This window comes from Pagrus major, chromosome 13 (assembly GCF_040436345.1).
Source record: "Pagrus major chromosome 13, Pma_NU_1.0".
In the NCBI taxonomy this organism is placed as follows: Eukaryota; Metazoa; Chordata; class Actinopteri; order Spariformes; family Sparidae; genus Pagrus; species Pagrus major.
The window spans coordinates 24,454,692-24,479,427 of NC_133227.1; the positions used below are offsets into that span (position 1 = coordinate 24,454,692).

Sequence of the window (24,736 nt, forward strand, 5' to 3'; positions counted from 1 at the left end):
GAGCTGAGGCTGACTGATGCTCTATTTATTCCATGCAGGAACATGGTGATGCTACACTGATGGCGGTGCAAGTAGGGAAAATTACCAGGCTGCCTCTCCACAGGCCTGACTGATTATTCTCAAAGACTAGCCTGGGTGCACCATAATCCCCTTGTTTCTGATGGGGGGCCTGATTGTGCTGCCATACATGCAGGAACCTTAATAAGACAAAACTTCAGAGGAAGCCTGCAATGGGGGGCTGAGCTGGGCTGAGCTGGGCTGGGCTGGGGGTGGGGGTAGTGGGTGGGGTGGGGGGCAAGAAGAGATATATTGACTACAGCCAAGTACAACCAACAGTTATGTACTACGAGAGTCTAAAGAATTATATGTGTACTATTACCATGAAATAATACAACTTTTGAAAACTTAATATATCAGAAATACTTGCTCGAAAACAACATTTTCTCACTACTTCTTTGCAGATTTAAATACACCAGTGTTCATCTCCTTAGTTTTTCAATACTGATTTATTTAAATATTTTGAAGTCTATAAAAAGCAAAAAAATGATTACAAATTGCAGTCAAATAACAAACATGTTTAATTCCTTAAATTTCATCCATCAAAACACCAGGTGTGAATCACTGAGGAGAGAATTTTTAATTTTTACTTGATAAATTAATTCAATTAGTATTTAATTGTCATTGATGTTTTCTTTAGAAGCAGGAGAAATTGATCATTCTGAATTCTTCTTTGTAGGTTGGAATGGTTGTTTTTATTTTAATTCATTATATTTCATATATATTTATATATATATGTATCTATTGCACTGTGTAGTTTTTGTAAACTGACTGCTTTTCTGAAGAACGGACAGGTATCGAGAGCACAATGACCACACAGCTAATGTGAAAATATGAACCAGATTTGACTGCTGTGAAAGCAATCACTCCATCTCACCAGTTTTCCACACAATTAAGGGTCATGGTTCCAATAATAGCCTGGCTAAGAATTCATACATTTACAGAGTGATTAAGTCGAATACTGACCGTTTACATAAAACAAGCCTTTTAAAACCAACATTATACAACTTCTAACATGTTCTAAACAACAGAAAGGCCAAACAGCACCCACATATACTCCAAGACTCTCCTTCTAAAGATGGCTTATGATACAGTGACTATTACTGTGGGTAAGTAGACAGTGGGAACCTACCCATCTACCTAAATCAGCATCTTTAAAAGTTCAGCCCTTCCCATAAAGGTCAGCATTAATTTCCTACATAAACTGCAGTGACAAAACTAAAGTCCTAAACTCTCCAAGTTTTTCATTCAAGCTAAACTTCCATTAAACAAAGTCCAATTGTTCCAACTGCTCATTAATTTCAGTGGGAAACACATTGTCAGTCTCTAAGCCATGGTAAATTACTCTCTGGCACAAACTCAAACTCATATAGGAAGTGGCTGTGTCAGCTTTTGCAAAACACTGGTTCTTGCCCCAGCAGCTTCAATCTGTGCGGCTCGACAGGATTCTCCATTTGACTAATGCGAACAGTGAGCTTTAACAACCAATCAAAACCATTGCAACAAACTTTTTTCATTCTCTGAATTTCTTTCTTTATAGATTCGTAAAGTCTTTTCAGGATAACAGGCCTTAATTACAGACACAATCACCAGGGGGGCAATGACGCTACCCAGCCCATCCGTGCCCAGGCCATGAGAGCTGACAAAATAAATTAAATAGGCGTTCATAAATGCCTAATGCTGCTTGTATTTCTAGCAGAAACATGGGGCAGATATAAATACAAAGGTCAGGGCCAAGTGAAGAGTTTTTGGAGTCCAAGGGAGAATTTGATTAGAACAGTCATTTTGGGAAAGAGCTATGTGTCAAATCAAGGAAACAAAAAAATATCTAGACAGTTGAGAATGGCAAAACTCAGCTTCAGTCAAGGGCTGGCTTACCCATTAAAATACTAGTTCTTCAGTTGGTATACAAAAACTTAGAGAAATACAAACATGTTCTTTTGTTTGTTTTTTATTTATTGAAAGCAATAAAACGTAGCTTCAAGGAGGAAGATAGTTGATTGTTGAATCGTCCCCAGGTCGTCAAATACTGCTGTTTGGGTTTGCATCCAACCCGAGCTACCAACCCAAAGCATTGTTTTTTTGACAATCTGGGGATGAGACTCAACAATCAACTGTCTTTCTCCAGAAAGTTGTTGCTTTAACAAAAGGAGCCGATGTTGGTAAAAGTGTATTAACACAAGCAGCATTAGAGAAAATGCGGAAAATGCGGATTTCAATGAGAATACTAAAACCAGACATTTAATCTCACCAGACAGTGAATGCCAAGTTTTAATAACAAGACATTTCTGACAGAATTTGCTACAAGCAAAATTGAGCCAGTGCCAAAAAATGCTGAGGGTTCAATGCTGCCGCACTCAGACACTCTCAGAAAAGCAAAGAGAAAGGTATTTACACTGGAAAAATACAAGAGATGTTTAAGACCAAACACAGCTATCTGGAGGTGAGTGTTAGTACAGCCTATCCCATCATGCACTGGGCAAAGGTGGGGAAACATCCTGGCTATCATAGGCTCTGTTACTCAATCTTAGTTTCAATTAATGCTCTTTTGCAGCCATCTTTAATAAGTGAGGGGTAGAGTAGGTGAGGGCTTTAAATCAAGGACTCAATAAGCCTGTTGTCTGCTGATTAATTGTAGTCATTTTGATATTTAATTAAAACAACCATGCACTCAAAGGCAAAATTTCTTGGCTTGGTTCGGTAATGCTTACTAATGAATCACTGTCCTTAAACTCAATGTCATGAGAACAAAACTTCTGGAATATGAAATTTCAGCAGAATCAGTAGGACACCAACGGTGAGTGTTTAATTTATTTTACAGACCTCTATTATACATCTTACACTTACAGGCCATTGATCCATTATAATGTTTTGTGCATGTATAGTCCAAAATGAACATGCAAAATTTGCTTACAAGAAAGAATCATATTTAGTTTTCAAGAACACATGTTCACTTTTCACACCAAAATTTAATCTGCCTCTTATTGCATGAATGCCCAGATGGTACTTAGCATTTTAGGACTTAAGAAGAGAGCTCACAAATTATTAATGTGACCCCCATATGATTAATAGGCAATATGTTACAGTCGTATATAAAATGCTCAGGCTTTAGAGCAGTATCATAGTGGATAGTAGGAGATGAAATCTAGAAAATTTAGCAGTCCCAGACCTGCAGTCACAGTCTACTACCTTTGCCATTTTTCCTCTGAAATGACCCACAGTTGTCATTTCTCAAAGCATTACTGTGACAAAATAGAAGGCAGACTGACACGGCCGTCAAACGCAGCCTTTGCTATTTTTGCGCTGAGATGACCCACCCTTGTCATCTTTCAGCACATTAGCGTGACAAAATAGGAAGGAGATTGAAGTGGCACCATCTGTGGGTGACAGAGGACGCAATGAATTGATTTTTACTGTCTGATGTGCTCCTTCACACTGTGCTCCTTTTTTTTTTTTTAAGTTATTATTGACCGGCCACAGAATAGTTTACCAAATTAAAAAGAGAAGAACAGAAAACAAATCACCAATTGATTACCAATTTAACCATTCAGCCCTGATAAACAGATTTCCATTTGGAGTAACAACTAACCTTGACTGGATTGTAATTATGCTGTAACATTGTCCACATCTCTGGTGCACTGGACATCAGCAATCACATATTTTCCTTACATATTACAGCTGCTTCTACGTAAATGTGCTTGTTGCAAACACTTGTTGACGTCAACAAATACAGTTTAGGGACATTGGCAATACACATTAATATAATATATCTGTTATGAATGGTTAAATTGTTGATTTTAAAAAAGTAATTTAAAATAAATAATAAAAATATATACATTTTGATGATGGATTGAGCCGAATAATATTTTACCAAACATTTGATGGTTCTAGCTTCTCAAATAGGCTTTAATTAATTTATGTATTTTATGACAGTTGATTAAAAAATGATATTGTATCAAAAATAATGCAAACACTCAAAAGACAGTCACGCTTTGTCCATCCATCCATCCATCCATATCAGTCTGAGTAGGAAACTCATGCTATGTAAAAAAGGAAAAAACAAACTTCGATGCACTGAGCCATCTGTTTCAAGCTGAATTGTAGCAGTGATCTGATACTCCTGGGTAGATTTAATTTTCAGCGACCCCCACAGCTGCTAGCCATGTAACCATGTTGAAGTGAGAGGAAAAGGAGATGTGGTGATGCACTGACAGAATATCACAGGTAACTTGTAGGTTGCTTATATGGGCATGGTGGGTGATGAAACTGTCATTGAAAGGTGTGATTTCACAGGAACTACAGGAATAAAGGCAGCAGTGTTAATGTACATAAAAGACAATGACATCAAAAAGGGAGCAACTGTCAGACAACTCAAAAATTTCCTCACAAAGAACAAGACAAGGCAAGAAGGTTTACAAATTAAACGGAAAAAGCTTTAGTTGTACCCAGTAGGTAGTTTGAGTACAATGGATGTTTGGTGTCTGGATTGTACATACGTATCAAGTCTGGTAACCGCTAACATTAGCCTGATTGTTTATCAACTTATGGTGGACAAATCAGATCGAGAAGTAAAGCCAGATGAGTGCAGCCTCCGCTGTAATCACTAAGAGGTCTTAGGACTTTGGCCTCTGTAAGACTTTAAGTATAAACTTGGCACAAGAGCACATTCTTAACTCACTTAACGGACGCTTATATCTGATATATGAAAAAAATGACCTCCTCTGTGAGGTATAATGCCATTATATGGCTTTCAAGAAGCATTAATAGAGCCTTCTAAGCTACAATTATTGGCCAATCACGCTGGTGTGGGAGGTAATATAATGTATATGGAGACAAGCACCATCCTCCGCTAGTATTGCTCAACAGGTCAGAGTTGACAGTGACAGGAATGTGCTAAGTGGCTATGTAGGTGGTGGTAAGCGAGCGCATTGTCTCAGATATCAAATCTGACAACTAAAAATGCTAAGATCACGAACTACTGATGTCAATGTATGTAAACTGACACGGTTTCTTCTGCTTGTGGTCAATCTTGATTACAAAATCAAAAATATTTGAGAGGTAAGACAAAAGCCATGTGGAGTAGCTGGATATTTTCCCATATTGTAAATGTGCTTCTTAGATAGATAAATAGATAACTTAATTAATCCCCGAAGGGAAATTAGTTAAAAATTCACCTCCCCGTCGGGGAATCGAACCCCGGTCTTCCGCGTGACAGGCGGAGATACTGTCCACTATACTAACGAGGAGCGGCTAGAGGCGGCCACTCTGGTGGTGCACTTACTAATGAGCCTGCAGCGATTACCACCATATCCCCCCTGCTTTAAGGAGCTTTAAAGCAAATTTCAGCTTATTGTTGAGCTGTCCAGCCCACAAGATTACTATTTTGGTTCACCCTCTCTACCCCTAATAAAACAGTGTAAAACTATTAATACCTTTAAGGAGAGACAAAATGGACATAACGTTAATAACTACTTAATATTATTGGTGTATCAGGTCTGGTCACAACAGTTATCCTAAAAATAACTATACTTGGAAAGCACGTCAGGTAGGTGAAGCTGACAACATTTACCTCCTTCTCTGTAAACATAATTCAATCACTGATCAATTATTAATTGAAAACAGCCAAGTCATGTCGAGGTAAACAGCTTCCAAAGGTCAGCGGCCCCTAAAAATGCACAGATTCAGAATCCAATTCAACTTTATAGGCACTGCTATGTGACAGGTACTGTTTCACCGTCAACTAGTAATTCAAAAGAATGTGTTAAGATAAGCCAAGATTCTGTTCAGCAATCAGTAATGTAGAGGGAATTGGATGATCCTGGCATGTCAGGTCAACTCTGAAATGCCAGACAACCAATCAATACGCAGACAGTTTGCTAGACTCGCAGCTTCTCATCCTCAAAAAAATATTCTTATGCGGATTAACTGCTCCTTCACCCATTTTCATTTTCAGTCGAGAAGGTATTAATCTGACAGCCAAGTGAAGCCCAACAAATACTACACACTTCAAAGCAGCGGGAACTGCTTTGGAAAATGGGCCGGGTTCAAGCATTTTCTTTCACTCCTATTTTCAGTGGGAGACACATACCCTTCCCATGGAGTTTCAAACAACTTTCAGTAAACCCTAAAAATAACGAGGTTGCCTCAAACAGAACATTTTAGCTCATTTAATGTTGGCTCTAGTGCTTAAATCAATTATGTTCAGGCTGAAAGAGCAGGTAAAGTATTTTAAAACATAACATTCACATTAAATTTCATGTACATTTTACAGTATAAGAAATATAGTACATGTATACGATATATATAGAATATATATCAGTAGGTACTATAAATCTTTCATTTTTCCTTCTTTATAATGTAATATAATGTTTCTGTTGCAATTACAACACCTTGTCTCAGTCTGCCTCATTTATTACAAGTTCAGCTGGCGATGTCCTACACTTCACAGAAAGTCTTTCACCTCCTACACAGAGCAAAGTGTCTTTTGGCTGCGCTGCATTTAGTGTCATCTACTGTTAGTGGATAATTAAAGTAGAAACATTAGTTATAAAGTTCTGGCCTAAGGCAAAATTCACAGTGGCCACACACAATTGTGCTCTCACAAAACTCAAAAAGCAAGCCATGACCTGGTAAAGGAAGCCTGGGTTCTACGTGTTGTCCATCCATTCAAGCTTGATGAGAGCATTGTGGTCAGGCACTTTGCTCTTCCTCCCTTTGGTAGACAAATTGTTATCTGTACCTCCCACTGGATGTGATTTCCTTCCTGAGTGCTTGTTGGAGGCAAGTTGGGTGGGGTGGGTCAACAAAAACTTGCTCATCACAAATATCAGATACAGACTAACTAAATGTGTTCTGCTATCATATCAGAGGAGAAAATAAATAGAATAACTTCATCTATCGATGGTTTTCTGTGGTCTTTTATCAGTCGGAGAAAATAAAATCTACAACACCAAAAATGCAGCATGTAATTGTAAGAGTTTTTTGCTGTTCATTACAGAGTCATTTATTTAAAATATTCAGAAACTTACTGCAAAAGAAATATTCCCGCATCGCTTCTTCAAGCAAGAGCATAAGACATACACAGCAAACTGTGATTCAAAGTCTGTCAAATCAGAGGCTGATTTTTTGTCCTGCTTGCTGAAATATTGTAACATAACAGAGAGCAACAAGACATTGATGTCACCTCCAAATTCTCAGATCCCAATTCAATCAAGCACCCGATGTATCTATCTTTCCCTACCTCTTATGCAAAAATCGACTTATTGTTCTGTAGGTGCAGTATCCATATATTCTATATATTATCTCTGACAGGCGGCAAGTTCAGGTTATAAGTCATAAAAAACACTCAACTACTCGTTCACAGCCAACTATCCCCTGAGAAACACAAGACTTTAGAAGGCCAAACTGTAGAGAGCCTTGGCTTGCGGTGTATAGAAAACCACAAGCGGGCATGGCATTCCAGCACAGGTGCTTTGTGAGTCAGTAAACCCTGAGTTCACATTGAACATCCTCTTTATTGTCTCCATAAATGAGTTGTTTGCTGCCAATTCTTGCCGCTCTAAATGTTGAACAGACTAAACGGTCAAAAGACTCTATTTCTGATGCCAACTTGCCATTTTCTCTTTAACTCTGTTTTTCAGATTGGTAGGCAACAGAACCTGACAACTTGATCAGGAGGATCCGAGGAATGTTAAACCAAGAAAGGCAACAGAACTACTCATAAAATGTGTTTTCATTTATTTTCTGCTTTACACAGGAACCTTTAATTACACACTGTTACATCCGCTGGACGCTAACACTGTGTGAAAGTTCTATGATAAGTTTGCCAATGGCTGGCAGTCAGTGCCTAATAAGCCCTGTACCATCGTACAATCGTGATTTAAAAGGCCCTCGTGTAAAAAAGTACTGCGTCCCCTCAGAGTTGCCTTAAGGCAGGGTTTGTTGGCGTTTGTGACATGCGGGAGAGGAAATTAAAACCATTTGTTACTGCTCAATTCACCTGCTCCAATTTCTGTTTATCATTTTTGTATTAAACCTGCGCAGTTCGGTGAGCCCAAGACACTTGGTACATTTTTGGCAATGGTGTTGTGGTGATTTGCGTTTCTCAGCTTAGTTTTCTCAGTACAGGTAGTTGGCTGACTTTGTTTCAAACTTCCGAGGCCAAACACAGCTAAAATATGGACATACAGTGGGAAGTTCGGCAAACTATGACATTGTTGTCGTCCATTACCATATTTCACTGTCTTCACTGTCCATTTTCCGTAGATATTGCCCAACCCTAATGCACAGCAGGGTCAATTATCCCGTTCACAATCACAACTATTCTACCCTGGAATCTGCACTTACACCATTTTGACTGGCCAAACGAAAGGTGGGTATTAAAGGCTTGAGTAGAACAATAATCACAAAACTATGCTATATTTCCAATAGCTCAATCTTCGTCTCTGGTGAAGAGACATACTATGTTGTTTGGTCTGAATAACAACTAGTGGAATACAGGAATGTATTGTTTTTCTCTTACTACAAGTCCTTTTTCCACACAAAAGAGAATCAGATAGTGACACTAAATGATATTAAGCGGTACTTCACAGCCTCACAATCCTCAATTTCTGCACAATGGATGGCCCAATTGTTCTTTAGCAGGTGAGATTTTTCTCTGCATCATCCAACTAGGACACAAAGAAAATGAGATGGTGCCTTATTGTGCAGCAGTTGTCTGGCATTAGTGCAGAAAATATCATTCAAGACAGAGTTACAATAGATGAGACAAAGGACGAGAACTGAGCACAGTCGGGAGAAGTGATCCACTTCCATGGGAGACAGTGTAACAGCCTGAAGGGTCTCATCAGGAGCAAATTCACTGAAATGTAATACAAGCTGGAGTGTTATGTATAATGAAAGATGGGAGAACCCAGATCACTCAAGCCTACTGTGCAGTGATGGCTGATGCATACCTGTATTGTATTCAGAAGGGCATTCATTTCCCCTCCGATGATTACAGCGGAACACCAGCTGTATTGTTTATTTGGTTGAAAGCACAAATGATATGCATTGATTCCTTATTCATTCATTGTTGAACCCGGCATTGTATCTATGAATGCAGGCAAAATGGGCCCAATTACAGCGAGCGATGCCTCCCTGTGACTCTGCAGCAGAGCAAGATGATGAAGGCCTCAAACTGGGAGGAAAAGAGCAATCAAAGGCCACTTGTTGTCTTTTGTAAATTCAAAAACCCAAATGGAAAACATTTCTCGTTGTGACTGACAATGGTCCACTTGGGACTACAGATTAGATTAGCCAACCACATGCAAGTATTGGGGCAGCTTCCACATTTTCCTATAATCAGGGCTCCGCCAGTGTCCTTCACATAACCCTGCAGTCTATGGCTGATATGATTCGTCAGTTTATCTTTATCAATTTATGTTGTTTTTAGTCATTTATCCATGGAAGTGCTTTAAGTATTTGCTGGTTCCCTTTTAACAAATATGCCAAATTGCTGTCGTTCTGCTATCATATCTCTGCAAATTGAAGTCAAGGCTGTTGGTCAAATTTGCTCTGGTCTGCAACTGCACACTAGGTAATTAATTAATTAAAAAAATGAATCACTAACTGAATCAATATTAGAAGTATAAGTAAATTTACATCAGTACGAAAACAGATACATGTCATACTAACCACTGTGCTGCTCTGAGTTTGTTTTTTGTTGGCAGCAACACTGTTTTCATTCAATTATTATTTCCAATTTCACTCTCTTAGCCATTTTTATTGCTGTTAAACTACAATCAATTAAACTAAACTCCCTCAAAATAAGGAGGGATTATACCCACTGAGCTGATAGCAGACTTTTAATATGACGCATCTAAGAGTAGAGTTTTACTGGCAATACCTTAACACAGATCTGAAAAAGCAAAGTGGAAATAATAAGGGAATGAAAACAGTAGTGCATGTTAATGTGTGCATTATACTGAATACATCAAAATAAAGACCTGATTTTCTCTGCTGTTGATGTTAATAAAGGCCAGTATTGGGAATCTAAGGCAAGAAAGTTAACAACAACAATGCATTAGCATATATACAGTTTAATACTGTAGGAAAATGAACAGGGGTTGAATTCTGTAAGGAAAGCGTTGCAATTAAATGTGTCTTTATTTCTACCTTTTTTAAGATTTTGGAGTACAAATGATACAACAGCAGCCATAATCATATTTATATTAGAATGAAGAAAATGAGCTTTCTTCTTAGTCAGACAGGTATTTTGTGTTTCTTAGTTTGAGTTCTTCTATAAAGTCACATTTTTTTCATTCCTGTCATGTTACCATATTTTCCTTTCCCTCTTTGCTTGTGATCATATATCTGTGTGCGTGTGTGTGTCTCTGTGTGTTATCACAGTTGTGAGTGTTTGGTCAGGATTGCTTCCATGTGTCAGAGGCTCGGGGCAGATCCACCTGCCTGAGGCAGCTCTCTCATGTTGCCGGGGCTCCTCCTTGTGCTTCATAATAAAAGGCCACAGCTTTTTTTTTTTTTTTCATTGTTTCTTCATGAGAGAGAATAAAAAATCTCATGTTGAGTGATAACACTTTTCTTTTAAGGTGGATCGCAGACTCTGGAATGTGTGTTTCCAGTTGAAAGCCGGCTGATGAAATGGTTTGCCAATTTGAGCCTACCATTCTGACTTAATAAGATGATATTAAAGTTTTAATAAAGTAAGCCCATGCGGCACCTTTGTGTGGACATTGTCAGACGGCAAGAAATGAAATGGAACCCAGCTGTTGCAAATAATGTCAGACACCATATAACCCTCTGCTCCGCTGTATGACTATAGAACATCAATTGGGCTCAAGCAACACAAGACGAAAGCTAGGTTACCCCCAAGGCAACCAAAATAACAAGAAATCATGCTCCGGGGGTCATAAAAATCCAAACTAATGATTAATGATAATCTTCCCTGAACGCATAATTAATACAGTAACATCAAATAAATTAGCAGCTCCATTTTTCTGTCGGATTGGAAATGATGAAATGTATGGATTTAGGGCAAAGAGAGCCTAACAAGACTATTGAGACTATCGACTTAACATGATAACACTGTGAGCAAGAGCCATTCTAGGTTTTGGTTTGGGAATTAATGAATTCAATGAATGCTTGCAGCTTTAAGGGTGTTGAAGGGTGTCCACCTTTACACTAGGTTGACCGTGTATGACGTGTAGCCCCATTTAGATATTAGCTCCCAAAATTGTATAACAATGCACCATGACAATGATCCTGAACATAGCAGTTTTTTGGAAAGTCTGGAACAGTGGATTGCTTTTGACTGGCCAATCACCTGACCTCAATCCAACTTGTCATGTGTGTCAGTTGTTTTAGACCAGGCTAAAGGGAATAGCCCTTGAAACAAGAAAGAAGTGATGGCAGAGAGTTGTGTGATGTTGCCTGAATTTGATTATTTCAACCTGAGTAAATACAATTGCTTGATCGACTGAGTTAAGTCCCTGGCTCTCTCTGTCTTGAATTTGCTGTTTTGCCCAATCACGTGTTTTTATTTTTATTTTTTTCATAAAAAGACGTAGTGCAGCACAGCCAATCACTACACAGCTCTGACGGTGACAGTTGAGCCGTGGCAGTGCTCTAACACACACAGACAGGAGAGAAAAGCAGCGAGTGATGACTAACAAACATTTTGTTCAAAAAAGGAAAAGTCAATCCTGCTCAAAGACGACAGCTGCCCTGACTTTATTTAGTGAAAGGTTCAAAATGTTAGAGAGCTCATTTCTCTCTGAATGAAAGAAGTGAAAGGAGGAAGAGGGAAGTGTCGGAGGGAGGGAGTGATAACATCCTGATTGCATTTAGCGCGCATTACACAAGACCTGAAGATTGTTGTCACCTTTGAAATGATCAACAAAAGGTTGACAGAAGGGGCTTTCTGTAGAGTGGACCCTGGTCAGCAACATATCAATGTCAGTCACTACAGATGCTAAATTAAAAACAGTTACTGATTAATTAACTTGATCAGTAAAGAAGTCCTAAATGCTCATGGGGTTTCCATGTCTAACACCTGTGCAATCAGCTAAGGTTGGGCCGAAGAACGCTGCCATTGTCCGCCAAGGCAAACAATGCCACACACTACCACACGCAAGCAAGATCTGATAATAACACCTGTAAAGCTCCAAATGGGTAGATTCTCTGTGGGGTGAGTAAAATCTTATTTCTGTGCAATAAAAGTTTCACAAGTAAAAAGAGCAATTTATGGGGAAAGACTGGGTGAGTAGGTAAGGATGGGTTGCAACTAACAAATATTTTTTATTATCGATGATTCTGCCAATTATCTTCACAATTAATTGATTAATCATTTTAGTGAATAAAATGTCAAAAAGACTTTTTTCATTTTCTTGGATCCACTAATTAATTATCACTTAATTAATCGACAAATCATTGCAGCTCTGGCTGTGAATGGGGTAATTAATATCCATCATACAAACATGTAAAAAGTATTTTTTTTAAATGATTGTACCTTTAAAAGAGTTCCCTGTAAGACCATTAACCCCCTTTCCCCTAAGAATGACATCATCATCCATCGTTGCTCTGTGGACATGAGTCATCTACCAATTCAGCAGACATCGCCTAACCCTACAACCAGCTCCACATAGCGTGCGTGCATCACACATACATCATGTATGGAGTGAGGAGGAAACTAAAAAAGTTAAGACAGCAGAGGCTAAGACTTGATCACAGGCTTTTTGTCAGAAACCTGTTGTGTCCAAGCCCAAGCTGAGGAAACTCTGATGACACTATTGGGGTTTGCTTTCTCAGACACGACAAAGCTCCTCCAGAGCCACAAAACACCTGTACAACTTATTCACAGCCTAAGAAGCACGAACCATAACTATAAAAAAAAATATCTTAGTGCGTAAAGTGCCCCTTTAAATTCGAAACGGGTGATTTTGCATGTAATGATATATACTAAAAAAGTAATGCGTACATGACGTGTTTATTTAATCCCTGAGTAAATGCACCGCAGCTTTGTTATGCCTCAGCTCCTTAGACTACCATTCTCTGTATTTCTTACTCTTAATGTGATTTACTGATTCCTTCAACTAGTCTGCTTTTTTTAAACACTTGCTAGAGGCCTCAGCTGGACAAGACTCCTACAAGTTATGTTTAGAAAATATTTGCATTCACCTCAGTAGCCTTTTGTGCATCAACATTATGTAAATATGATCATAAATATTCAAACGTCAGTCGAATTTGACTCATTTCACTTGTGTAGCCAGATTGTCGAACTGTACCTAGGCCAGTATGCCGCTCTCAACACAGCAGATTGCAGCCCACGCCCACCCCCTCAACACCCCATCCCCAATCCCTCCAGAGATTTGGAATGGCAGGGTGCTTACTTGACATCCCATCAGTTGGCGGCACACTAACAAGTAGGCCATAAACCTTTTTTCTCTCTTTGATTACACTAAGTGCACAGAGGCCAGATGCGACCCAGCCCAGTCATCTGTTGGCTTGCCAGCAGAGTCACTGCGGACTTGCAGGGGGCAGGAGGGGGAGGAGGAGGAGGGGTCACTTGGGGTCCCCTCCCTTCAGGAATAAAGCCATTGTTCTTCATTACGGCAGCACAGGCTGCTGGGGGGTACAGAAGGAGAACAAGTCCATTTCCACACCTGTTTTCCATCACCAGGACTCCTACCGGCTTGACTCCAAGCCAAACCACTCTGTACGAGGATACAACTGAGTCTGATATGTAACTGAAGGTGCCTGTAGGCAATGTTTGGCGCCAGTTCACTGTGGTAACTGAAATGGCCATTTTCAGACCAGGTCTAAAAAAGAAAAGAAATAACACTGTTCCATTAATTGTTTTTGTCAGGAGAGAAACGTCTGTGACACAGCATTGAGATCATTACACAGCACTAAAACTACAATGAAACCGAAGGCATATCAGCACCAATAGAGCTTTTTATTACGTATAGTGTACACGATATTAACAAGTTAACTTATCTGTGTCAGAAACAACAGATATTTGTGCCACAATAAACATCTCCTGTTAGAGAACATTTTTGCAACATGGAGATTCTTACAATAGGTAAACAGATGAAGAAATACTACCAATATATCGGTTATATAGCGTATATGTTGCCTTATTTGTACCGATAGGAAATCTTTATTACAGAATATAATGCAGAAAAGCATGCTTGGAAACTTGCTCAGATTTTCTTTACTCCCAAATATCGGTATTGGTATTGGCCCCAAAAATCCAGTATCGTTCAGGCTCTTGCCAGAAAGGGGGCCTCATTCAAGGCTGAGTATATTTTGTTCATTACAATGTGTCCATGTACTGCTGATACAGTACCTGAATACTATTCTTTTTCTTCCAAAAGTAGTTGTGCAATAACTATAAAGCATAGTCTGAAATAAAGTTCTGATTTAAATCAGGATACATGATGAGGGATCATAGAAAACAGGACTATTAGTCAAGTTCATCAACAGAGTAGGACTGCATTATGTGCAGCATTCACAAAGATGCACGATCCAGGTAAAGCAGCTAAGCCTACATCCATCCCTGCAGTGAACAATAATACTACTGCAATTAGGGCTGGGCTGATGACATATCATGAAAACCCAAATCTAAGACAACATACCGTCTCATCACGATAACAATATAATAACTATATATTGCCCAGCCCTGGTTTATTTCATATTACAGCCTACTACCAAGATCAGCATGCTCGTTCTCTTCTAATAAGTATCCTGGGCATGTCTTTTTCATGAAGTACCAGACAAGTTCTGAAAACATTGACTCTGTGCTACAATGTGAGGATTTTCTACTTTACTCTGTTTTAATTGCAGCATTAACTGAATACAATTGGGTTTGGACTGTTTGTCCAACAAAACAATGCAACAATGCAACAATGCAACAAAGCAACGTGACTATGTCTCCCAGAGGACTTTATGATTTTTCTGATGAATTTTGTGGACAAAATTAATCATTAGTTTCAGCCGTAATTAGAATCATTTCAGCTTCAGGGCTTCACACAGAAAAACTGAACAGGTACGCCATTATACAAACTGAATCATATCCACTTTATAGAATTAACAACACGTTCATAGTACTCTCTGGTTCAGTTTAATCTTTGCTATTGTGTTTTCTATACATTTTACCCAAGTGACGAGTCTGAGCACTTTAAAGACCTGTGTGGACTATTACACAACACTTAACCACTACATCACTTCTACTTCAGGTCGTAAATCAGTCATTAGCTACACAACAGATTTCAGCTTCTGTGTCTGAGTGAGCAACATGCTGGTCTGTTAAATATCACGCTTCACTTCCTCACTTTCTGCCTTTAGGACCCGATAAATCTCTTTGGAAGGCAGCATGGAGATCAAATCATAGATGAGCTTTCACTTGGAAGGACTGGATGTAAACAATCACATCTGAGATCCATTCTGTACTGAACGCAAATAAATGAAAACTCCAGCTAAAGCTTTGACAACTTAAAAAACAAAAACCTGTGTCGGGTGCATTATCATAGACTTTTAGGAAATCCCATCACATCATTTTTCATGTTATAATACTTTGGGATAGATTAATCATCAATGATGAAGCAGTATGAACTGTGAAACCTGGCCAATAGCCACTAACGTACAAAAAATAAATTATGCTTAGTTATTAGTTTATTATTGTTATTATTATAAGGTATATAATATTACAGCCCAGTCACCAGAATAAAAAGTTTGCAGTTAACGTTTCTGCAAACCTTGTTGTTTTTGACAAACCTCGAGACATCTCCAGCTGTGTTTATGGGGACAAAAACACATACTTTAAGCCAAAGTATGATCTTTTCCTAACCCCAACCAAGTGATCTCTGTGCCTAAATCTAACCACATTACACGAACAGTGTTGTCACAACATAACATAGAAAACTGAGCCTAAAGAAATATAAACTTGCAAGATAAAGGAAGTTAAAGTTTCAACATGTCAGTGGTTTGCAGAAATGAACACAGCCAATATTCATTCTGCCGTTTGTGTTGTATATTATACTAATTATATTGATTATATTACTATAGTATACTTACTTTTATTATACATACTATATCACATTATTACTTTGTTTATTCACCGAAACTCTCCGAGACTTTACAAATTGACCACTGACTACTACCACACTGCACTCCAGCACTTACTACATCTTACTGACTCCCAAGCAGTATATTCAAAGCTACCTTATATATATATACTACCTCAGAAAAAATGCAATTCTACAATTGTTTACTGTTAATGAGCTGTTACGTTGCTCTACTCCAAATAATATACATTATGTACATGTGCCTGTATGTTGAACCACAGCTGAGAGACCACAGATAAGCTTACACCTGAGTATCAGAATAGTTACAATAAAGTTGAGTTGAATAGAATAATAAAAAAAGGAATACGTTGCTAAGATGTATTGTATGCTGTACCTCTGTCAACCAAGCTGTAACAACAATGCCAGAAGAAAACAGGTGGATTAACTCAACACATGTTGCACCACTACAAGGTAATAAGCTCCAAAGGGATCCTCTCCTGTCGATCATCTAAGGAGAGTATGATTATTTCCTCTCTGAAAACAAACAACGTGAAATTTCAGACTGTCAGTGGCAGATATGTTAGATCCTCCGCCAAAGCTCAAATATACATACACCATAAATGCAACTTCCTGAGACACAGATAAGAAACATTATCAGTATCCAAGCTCAAACACACAGGAACCATGTAAAGTGTGAAAAATAAGCTAATGTTTAACTCGTACACTCACATACCTATCAATGAACAGGTCATGTTGGCATGCAGCTATCCTGCACTCACAGAACAGCCCCTGCTCTTACCTGCACAATCACACCCATTGCATAACTTCACAAAAATGAAATCGGAGATGCCGTTCACTTTAGCTGATGGATTGCCTAAGCAAGTTTTCAAGTCTCAGCAAGCATGTGGTCAGAGCGTGCTGCGTTAGCACTCCATAATAACACCTGTGAAGTGCCATGCCCCTGATATTCCAAAAGTATAATCCACCATTACAATTGGACTAATATTTCCACATAGAACCATGACAGAATCAAATAAGACGCACATTTTGATAACACAGCCCCACGCATGCATAAATTACGACAGGATACAAGATAATGATATGGCTGCATGATTGCCACTTTTATTACAGTCAGTACTGGCTGTATGATATTTCTTCCGTCCTTCCTCACAATACTTTTACAGAAAAGTGCCTTCACTTTTTAAATAACCTACATTATAAATAAAACTTGATTAAAATGTATGAATTTATAAATCACGATTTCATTAGAAGCAGATAATCCAAACACAAATGTCACTGCCACGGCCAATTTAAAGTCTAATTAATTGTAGAATCTACATTGATGACTGCAATTACACTTATTTATAATTGCGAGCAGAAATAATTAAGATACGAAAATATATAACACCTCTATGTGTACGTATTGATAATTATACAATAATATGTTTTTTGGCATATTTTATCTCTAATGAACGCAATAAAAATGTGATTTTACATTTCTTCCTTGCCTCGAAATAGAGAGGAGTTCATCTCAGAGTTCATTTAGAGCCCCTTTATCTTCAAAGAAAGACTACCACCGAAGACAGTTTCACAAAAGCACATTTTAAAGACTTATGCCTGGTATGTTCCTGCTTCCTGTTTGAGTCAGTTGAATGTATTCTGGACATATACATCAATGACTGACCAAATTCACCACTTATTAACTTATTTCCAATGGATGAACATGATCTCTGGAGGGTCCACTGTATCCTCTGAGTCCTCTAGAAACAAGAGCAATGGCAGTCGAACGCAGTGAAACTGTGAATGCTTTCCTCATAAATGCGTTTCATTTGGAGCACTTGTGTGATTTGATGACCATATGAGGCAAGCCCGCGTGCCAAAATGGAACTAACAGTTGGGGTGAAATTAATCAATGCAGCTTGACTGCAATTCTGAACATCATAGCACCAACTTCCTTTTTATTTGTATTGGGGAGGGAGAAGAAGAAAGAAAAAAAAAAACATCCTGCAATGCTTAGCAAGATGTGAGCGGCTGAGCTGGAGGTAAATAATTGATATGCTTTGTGCAAGCGTGCCCTGAGCTTTGTTTGAAATCAGTGGAGCCATTTCCATGAAGGTAAAAGCAGCACTGCCCACTGCCCAAAGAACAACAAAGCCCTTGCTTAGTTCGCCGGTGCTTTACATGACTGTTTAACTGACTTGGCGCATGAGAAAACATCATTGTGCGTCCATTTTTAATGGAAATGGATAAAAAACGCTGCATGGATTAAGCCTGCAGGATAATCCACAATGTGACAAACGTCGACATCTGCCGCCCTGTCATTCTCACTGTGAGAGGCTCGAACTCAGCAGAAAAAGGGTTTATATTCTTATGGAGAGCCGCTTCGCGCTGAATAACTTTGTGTTAGTAAGCGCTCATGACAGGACTGACTTGACATAAATGCGTGCTATAACAGGAGCAAGTGCGCTGAAATCCACCGCAAAGCCACAGTTTAAAGCCAGTTATGTAATTGGGTAACCTATTTGTGCGGGTTTCCAGTTTTTTAACAGCATGCGCTTGCTGTGTGTAGAGGAGGGGGGGGACGGCACGGGACGCGTTGCCCCGACTACTATTATTGCACTACATCTTCATCGGATCAATGCGCAAATATGAATAACCCCGTGGCGAGTGTACATCTCTGAGTAGTTCACGACTCAAACACAGAGCACACATGCTATAATAAGCTGACAGCATGTATAACAACACTTTCTCCCATCTCAGTCGGGGAAATAGCGCGTGTGCCTGTTCCGCAGCCCGCCAACTCAACCAACACCATTCACAACATCACCAAGCCACACGCGTAAAAACAGAAATCATCATAATCTTGCGCAGCTTTATCTGTAACCCATCCTCCTCTTAAAAGCAGCCGACTCACATTTCGGCCACTACACCCGAGCGAGCCCTTTTTTTTATGTTTCCGTGCACACCGCGAATCCATCCCCGATATTACGAAAACACAGTCCCGGAACGTGATGGGAAAACCACGCAAATTAATCTTCTCGTGTTCACCACAAAGAGTATATATCTCATAGGGGGTCGTGTAAGGCGTTGTGTGAACCACTCCGAGGTGCTTTTCATTTCGGCATGTATCCAACACAACCAGTGGCACTTCTTTCATTCATATTTCAACTTTCATAACGGGTTCAGCAGCGAAATCCAGAAGAGGGGGGCCGACGGTGAACAACTTGTAAAAAACTGGGATTAAATAGACGACAGATGCTGGCTCGGGAGATGTCTTGCCGCCGAATTGATCTAAAAGGCACGTTATCACTGTGGTTACTCGAGTTACGTCCGAATGTGTAGTAAAACCTTCGGCTCAGTGACGCCCATTTAAATTCACGCAGTTTTGAATGGAGTTTGCTGTAGCTTATCCTCAAAACTGCACGTTGTCGTGGGGGGCTGCTGGCTGCATATTCTACTTTAACGCACCGCTGTTCTCTGTGATTCGTCTGAACAACATGCCACAAAAAGTAACCAAGCTAGCGGACTGACCGGACAAAAAACCAGCCATTTAAACCAGTTAACTGTATCTCTCTGGTGACAAAAGACCACGATATTTGTTTCTCCGCGGCAGGAAATTGTCCACATTTAAGAGTTGGCAGCTGTGGCGGCGGCAAAAGCGATTTATAATGGTTGAGCTGACAAAGTGATGTATTCTTCGGCAGCGTCTCCGTAACGCCTGTTTGTATAGCCAACATGACACCACACACACGTACAAATATCCCCTTTTTAATTGTGCATTTTAAACTTTACGGACAGTTAGCTTCTCTCACTTGCTCCGCAAAACGTCAGACCACATCCCAGCGCTCCGCCGCCGCGCACGTTCAAACATTTTTTGGAGAAAGAAAAAAAAATGACATTCCTGTATGTTTATCCGTGGAAATACGCCAGAACAGTGTGTTTTCCGTTCAGACAGCAAAGGTAAAGAAAGAAGAAAAAAAAAAAGTCCTACCTTTGTGAAGAGCCGCTTGAAACATGAATAAAAAGAGAATAGTCGCGAGAGAGCCGCTGCCAGTGTTCGCCATGTTGGACACCTGCTTCAGTATGGCAGAGAGAGGCAGCTTCACCTATAGCTACAGCGGGACTCAGTTAATGAGATGCGAGGGAGGGAGGGAGGGTTCTGTTTATGATATTCATTTAATACGACGTCTGTTGATGAATCACGTCGCTCGTGATGAACGTGACTTTATATTTTCTACAACTCTTTCAATGTTTCTTACATTGACAAAAAAAACAAAAACAACTCAGATTCTCAGTGCTTTTATTTTATCAATGTGTTGTGCTGCAGGAGTGGTGAGGAGGAGGAGTGTGTGTGAGTGAGTGTGTGTGTGTGTGTGTGTGTTGAAATTGGATGGGTCCCATCCTCATCATGGGGAAATGGTCCCGGTCCAGCTGATTTTTTTAAAATGTATTTTGGCATTTTTTTAAAAACTGCACTGATTAAGCAGCCACCTGTAATAGATAAGGAATATTTCAGATGAGCAGGGCCAGACATAAGATTTTTGAGGTCCCGAGGCCCCCCACCCCACCCGCCATTCTTCGCCTGCACTTCTTGGATTCAGGAGGGAATGAAGCATCGAGATGGTTTGATGATGGAGCAGAAAAGATGCAAGGAAGGGAGGGTACTGTTAAAGGATATTCATTTAATATGCCATTTTTGATGAATCATGTCGCTCGTAACAATCTTTATATTCTACAACTCTTTCAATGTTCTTAGATTGCTCAATGCTTTTATTTTATCGCTGTGTTGTGCTGCAGGAGTGGTGAGGAGGAGGGTGTGTGTGTGTGTGTTGAAATTGGATGGGTCCCATCCTCATCATGGGAAAACGGTCCTGGTCCTTTCATGCGGTGCCCCTCTCTTGCACTGAATACATGTTGATTTTTATTTTATGTAATTTGGCATTTCAAAAACCGCACCAATTAAGTGCCACACACACACACACACACACACACACCACCATTCATCGCCTGCTTGGATTCAGAAGGGAATGAAGCATCGGGACGGTTTGATGATGGAGCAGAGAGATAATGGATCTGGTTGGTCCTTCGGGGCAGCCGACCTGGAGAGCTGGTCGGATGCTGGTCTTGTTCACTCTTCCCAGGAATGCCAATATTAGCCTCACTTTGTTGTCTGTCTCACAGCTGCACTCACCGACCAAACCGTGCATTACAATAGCAAAGTTTGTCCTGGTGTTGCCCTCTTTAATTATGTATATCCAAAACATTCTGCTTGGTAAAACAAAGGGCAGAAGCTATAGCACCAAAGTTACAGGTGAAAGCAACATTATGTAACTTTTTTACCTTAAAATAAGAGCTTCAAAACCATTTAGATGGTGCAGTGTCTTGTAACAGAATGAATGGTGTCTCTGTCTCAGCCGCTCCGCCCCCCCATCACTTGTCTCTGCACCATGTAACATCAGTGAGAGGGGAGGATCACAGCGTTACATACATGTTTACTTCAAGATACATTTTCATCACATAACACTGTTACGACATAATGAGTTTTGTTTGCAGTTAGCACCAACATTACATTTGACAAACTGTTACAGACCTGGGATTTGTATTTACGACAGTACGGCGCCAAATCGCTCAAAATGCCAATTTCTGCATAATGTTGTTTTTAAAAGCTAAAGCTACGGGTTGTCAGTATCCCATGTTGTATAAATGCCTTGAGTCTTTTCTTTTTATTCATTGCCAAATTTGGCATCAAAATGCAAAATAGAGTTGCTGCTGCTCCATGCTGTCGTGATTATTCTGCCACCCTCTCAAAAATTGAGGACAGTTTTTCAATCTGATAAACTGTAACCAGAAGTATCTATAGCTTTAAGATACAGCACTTCAGGAGGTCAGTAGGCCATTTTCAAATTGCTAAAAATACTGCAGCCACACATCAAAAAGTAGACGACCAGATATGGAAGGTAAGGACAGGCAGACACCTAGAGATACAATACAGGTACATAAAACATTATTATTATTGAGGGGCTGAAATGATAATTTTCAGTTTTATTTTAATTAATCAATTTACTTATTTTTTGATACACCTATACATAAACTTTTGATTGTCTTTTGCTTTATTTAAGGTAAATCCAGCAGCTTACAAAATCACCACATGTACCTGCGTAATGTAAAGTTCATATTTGGAGCTCTTAAACCTTGTTTGTGAAATAAGCAGGCTGTTCTGAAAGCGCTGTTGACTAGAAGCAAATATCAGATGTGAAAGACAAACACAACTAAACGTGAAGCCAGTTCTGTTCTTTATTTATGTTCAATATATTTGGACAGTACAAAAACATGTGATGACATGTGGTGGCCCTAAAGTCGTCTACTCTATAGCTAAGACAATAAAAAAGACAGAAAGAGAAAAAAAGACAGAAACTAACCTGTTAAAATTATAAACTCTTTGTCGTTGATGGCCATCAAAATTAACATATATCAGTGAGCTTTTTCAATACTTTTAATTATATTACAAGAGGCATTTTATTTCACTTTACTATCTTGGGCAGAATTTGCACATCCAAACCTGCTTGGATTAAAATGTAATGTTATGCAATATGAACTTCAAATACAAACGACAAACAGATGCTATATTTAATTTCATGTCTTTTGTGCTGCAAATATAGCTGAGAGTTGAAAGCAGATCGTTGGAGGTAGATCGACTTGAATCAAGAGCCTCAGGTCCCTCTTCACCACAGCAGTCTGTTACAGTCTTCCACTTTTTTGCTGACGCTGCATCACTCTGCCTGTCGATCTCACATCCAATCTTGTCCTCACTCATGAGCAAGACAGACTCATGAGAGTGTGATACCATGATATCTGGAGCACACCCTGGTCCCCCTTGTTTTTTAAAAAAAAAAAACAGTGACCACAAGGCTGGAGTTGAAGACTTTGTCGGGAAGGGACCTAATCCAGACATTCCCAGTTTACCCTCACTACTTTATTGAGTTTTACCGGGCCTGTGTCGCAGCTTCCCACAACCACCTGATCAACTTAACCTCCAGGGGGTGATCTACTGAGATCGCTTCTTCTTTCTTTACCAAGTGTTCAAGATAAATGACTGCAGAGATGATGGCTACAAAGTCACTGATCAAACTTTGGCTTCGGGTTCTGATATACAACTTATGAACCACCTTTTGCATGGAACATGATGTTATAAACAACGCATGGCTAGAAAGAAATCGAATAACAAAACATCAGCTTCAGATCAGGCAGGCCTTCCCTCCCAAACCCCACAGTGAGCTGTGACAGTGAGAGAGCATGTAAAAAACTTTGGAACTGGCAAAAGTAAAAGTTATGTAGCTAGTTAATGTTATTAATTAGAGCTGTTTTTCCTGCTAAAACATGTCAAAATCTCTGCTATCGGTCACAAAGAGGTGACTATGACGGGTTAAACCCTGACACAGCAGTGCTCAGGACCATACCGAAAAGGAGAGATGGCTATACTTCACCGGACAGATGATGATCTCTGTACTGTACCTATAACAAGTTTTCGTAGCCTGGAGGCACAACGCCAGTGCTCCCGCCTAAATGTGCTGCCCCATTGGAGATTCACCCAACTCTTACATCCAGCCTGGCAGGTGGCAGATCGACGCGGAGGTGGCCCCAAGTCATTTTTCTTTAAGTTTTGTATAGCCACAAGATGCTCGCCAGTAAGCTCAGACCCGTTTGCCAAGGGGGACCCTACCCCTCTACTGCATTAAAATGGTCATTCATTAAGTGATAACCAAACTCCACCTTTGCTCCCCATACACATAAAGGATATTAAGAACCAGACCTCAAAGGGTTGGCCACTTATTGAGTGCTCAGCATCATTTTTTAAATATATGCATGAATAATCATCTCCAACTCTCTATTCCAACTTTGCGATTTTCCACAGCAGCAAAAAACAATAACACTGTTTGATTGCAGTTCCTAAATCAATGTTATATAAGTATATTAGAACGCTGTTACTACATTGCTCTTTCAAAACACGCACTGCAAAATGCTCACTGCAAGCTGATTTGGGTGTGACCAGTGCAACATGCACATTTTCAAGTAGGTGCAGTCAAAGAAGTACAATAAACTAATAATATAACAACCCCTTTTAAACCCCTATAGTGTAGTAGGGTCCCTAGTGGCCGTGGGCCAGTCTTGGGCCAAGGTTTCTGAAAACCCTTATCTGTTTTTTAAAGTGAAGGTGTATGATTCATTTCATTACTGCATATAACAGCTTAGACTAAGCCTTGACTTCTTGGCTCCAAAAGGAATTAAAATATCAAAACAAGCTAACATATTGTACTGACCAGAGTGGGAATTTGTAATTTATTAGATGCTTACTCTTATTCTAACATATGTCTACTTAGGTTTGCCACATAGCTGTTAAAGCATAATCAAACTAATGACCATACTATTAACAGTGTGCATATATGCATATGATGCGCTGCACCTCCTCTGATAGGGTAACTGAAATGCAGGCTGCAATATGTTTATGTAACCATGCATTATTTTGCATTCTATATTTATGTTCATATTCCCCCCTTTGTATATGCTATTACCTTTGTTGCTGAGGGATTTTTCTCCTGAAGATAATCATAGGATTA

At 39.5% G+C, this 24,736-nt stretch overlaps 1 protein-coding gene and 1 non-coding gene across 2 annotated transcripts in view; both read right to left on the minus strand.

Annotated features, from left to right (window-relative positions):
* cadm1a (cell adhesion molecule 1a) overlaps positions 1-20,157 on the minus strand; it is a 399,976-nt gene extending 379,819 nt beyond the window's left edge. Inside the window, exon 1 of the mRNA XM_073480005.1 lies at positions 20,113-20,157. Coding sequence (XP_073336106.1) covers positions 20,113-20,137 — 25 coding nt within the window. The 5' untranslated portion in view covers positions 20,138-20,157. The remainder of the gene's footprint in view (positions 1-20,112) is intronic.
* trnad-guc (transfer RNA aspartic acid (anticodon GUC)) lies at positions 5,232-5,303 on the minus strand. The gene has a single exon. It is a non-coding gene; the product is annotated as a tRNA-Asp (tRNA).
* Positions 20,158-24,736: the final 4,579 nt, after the last annotated feature.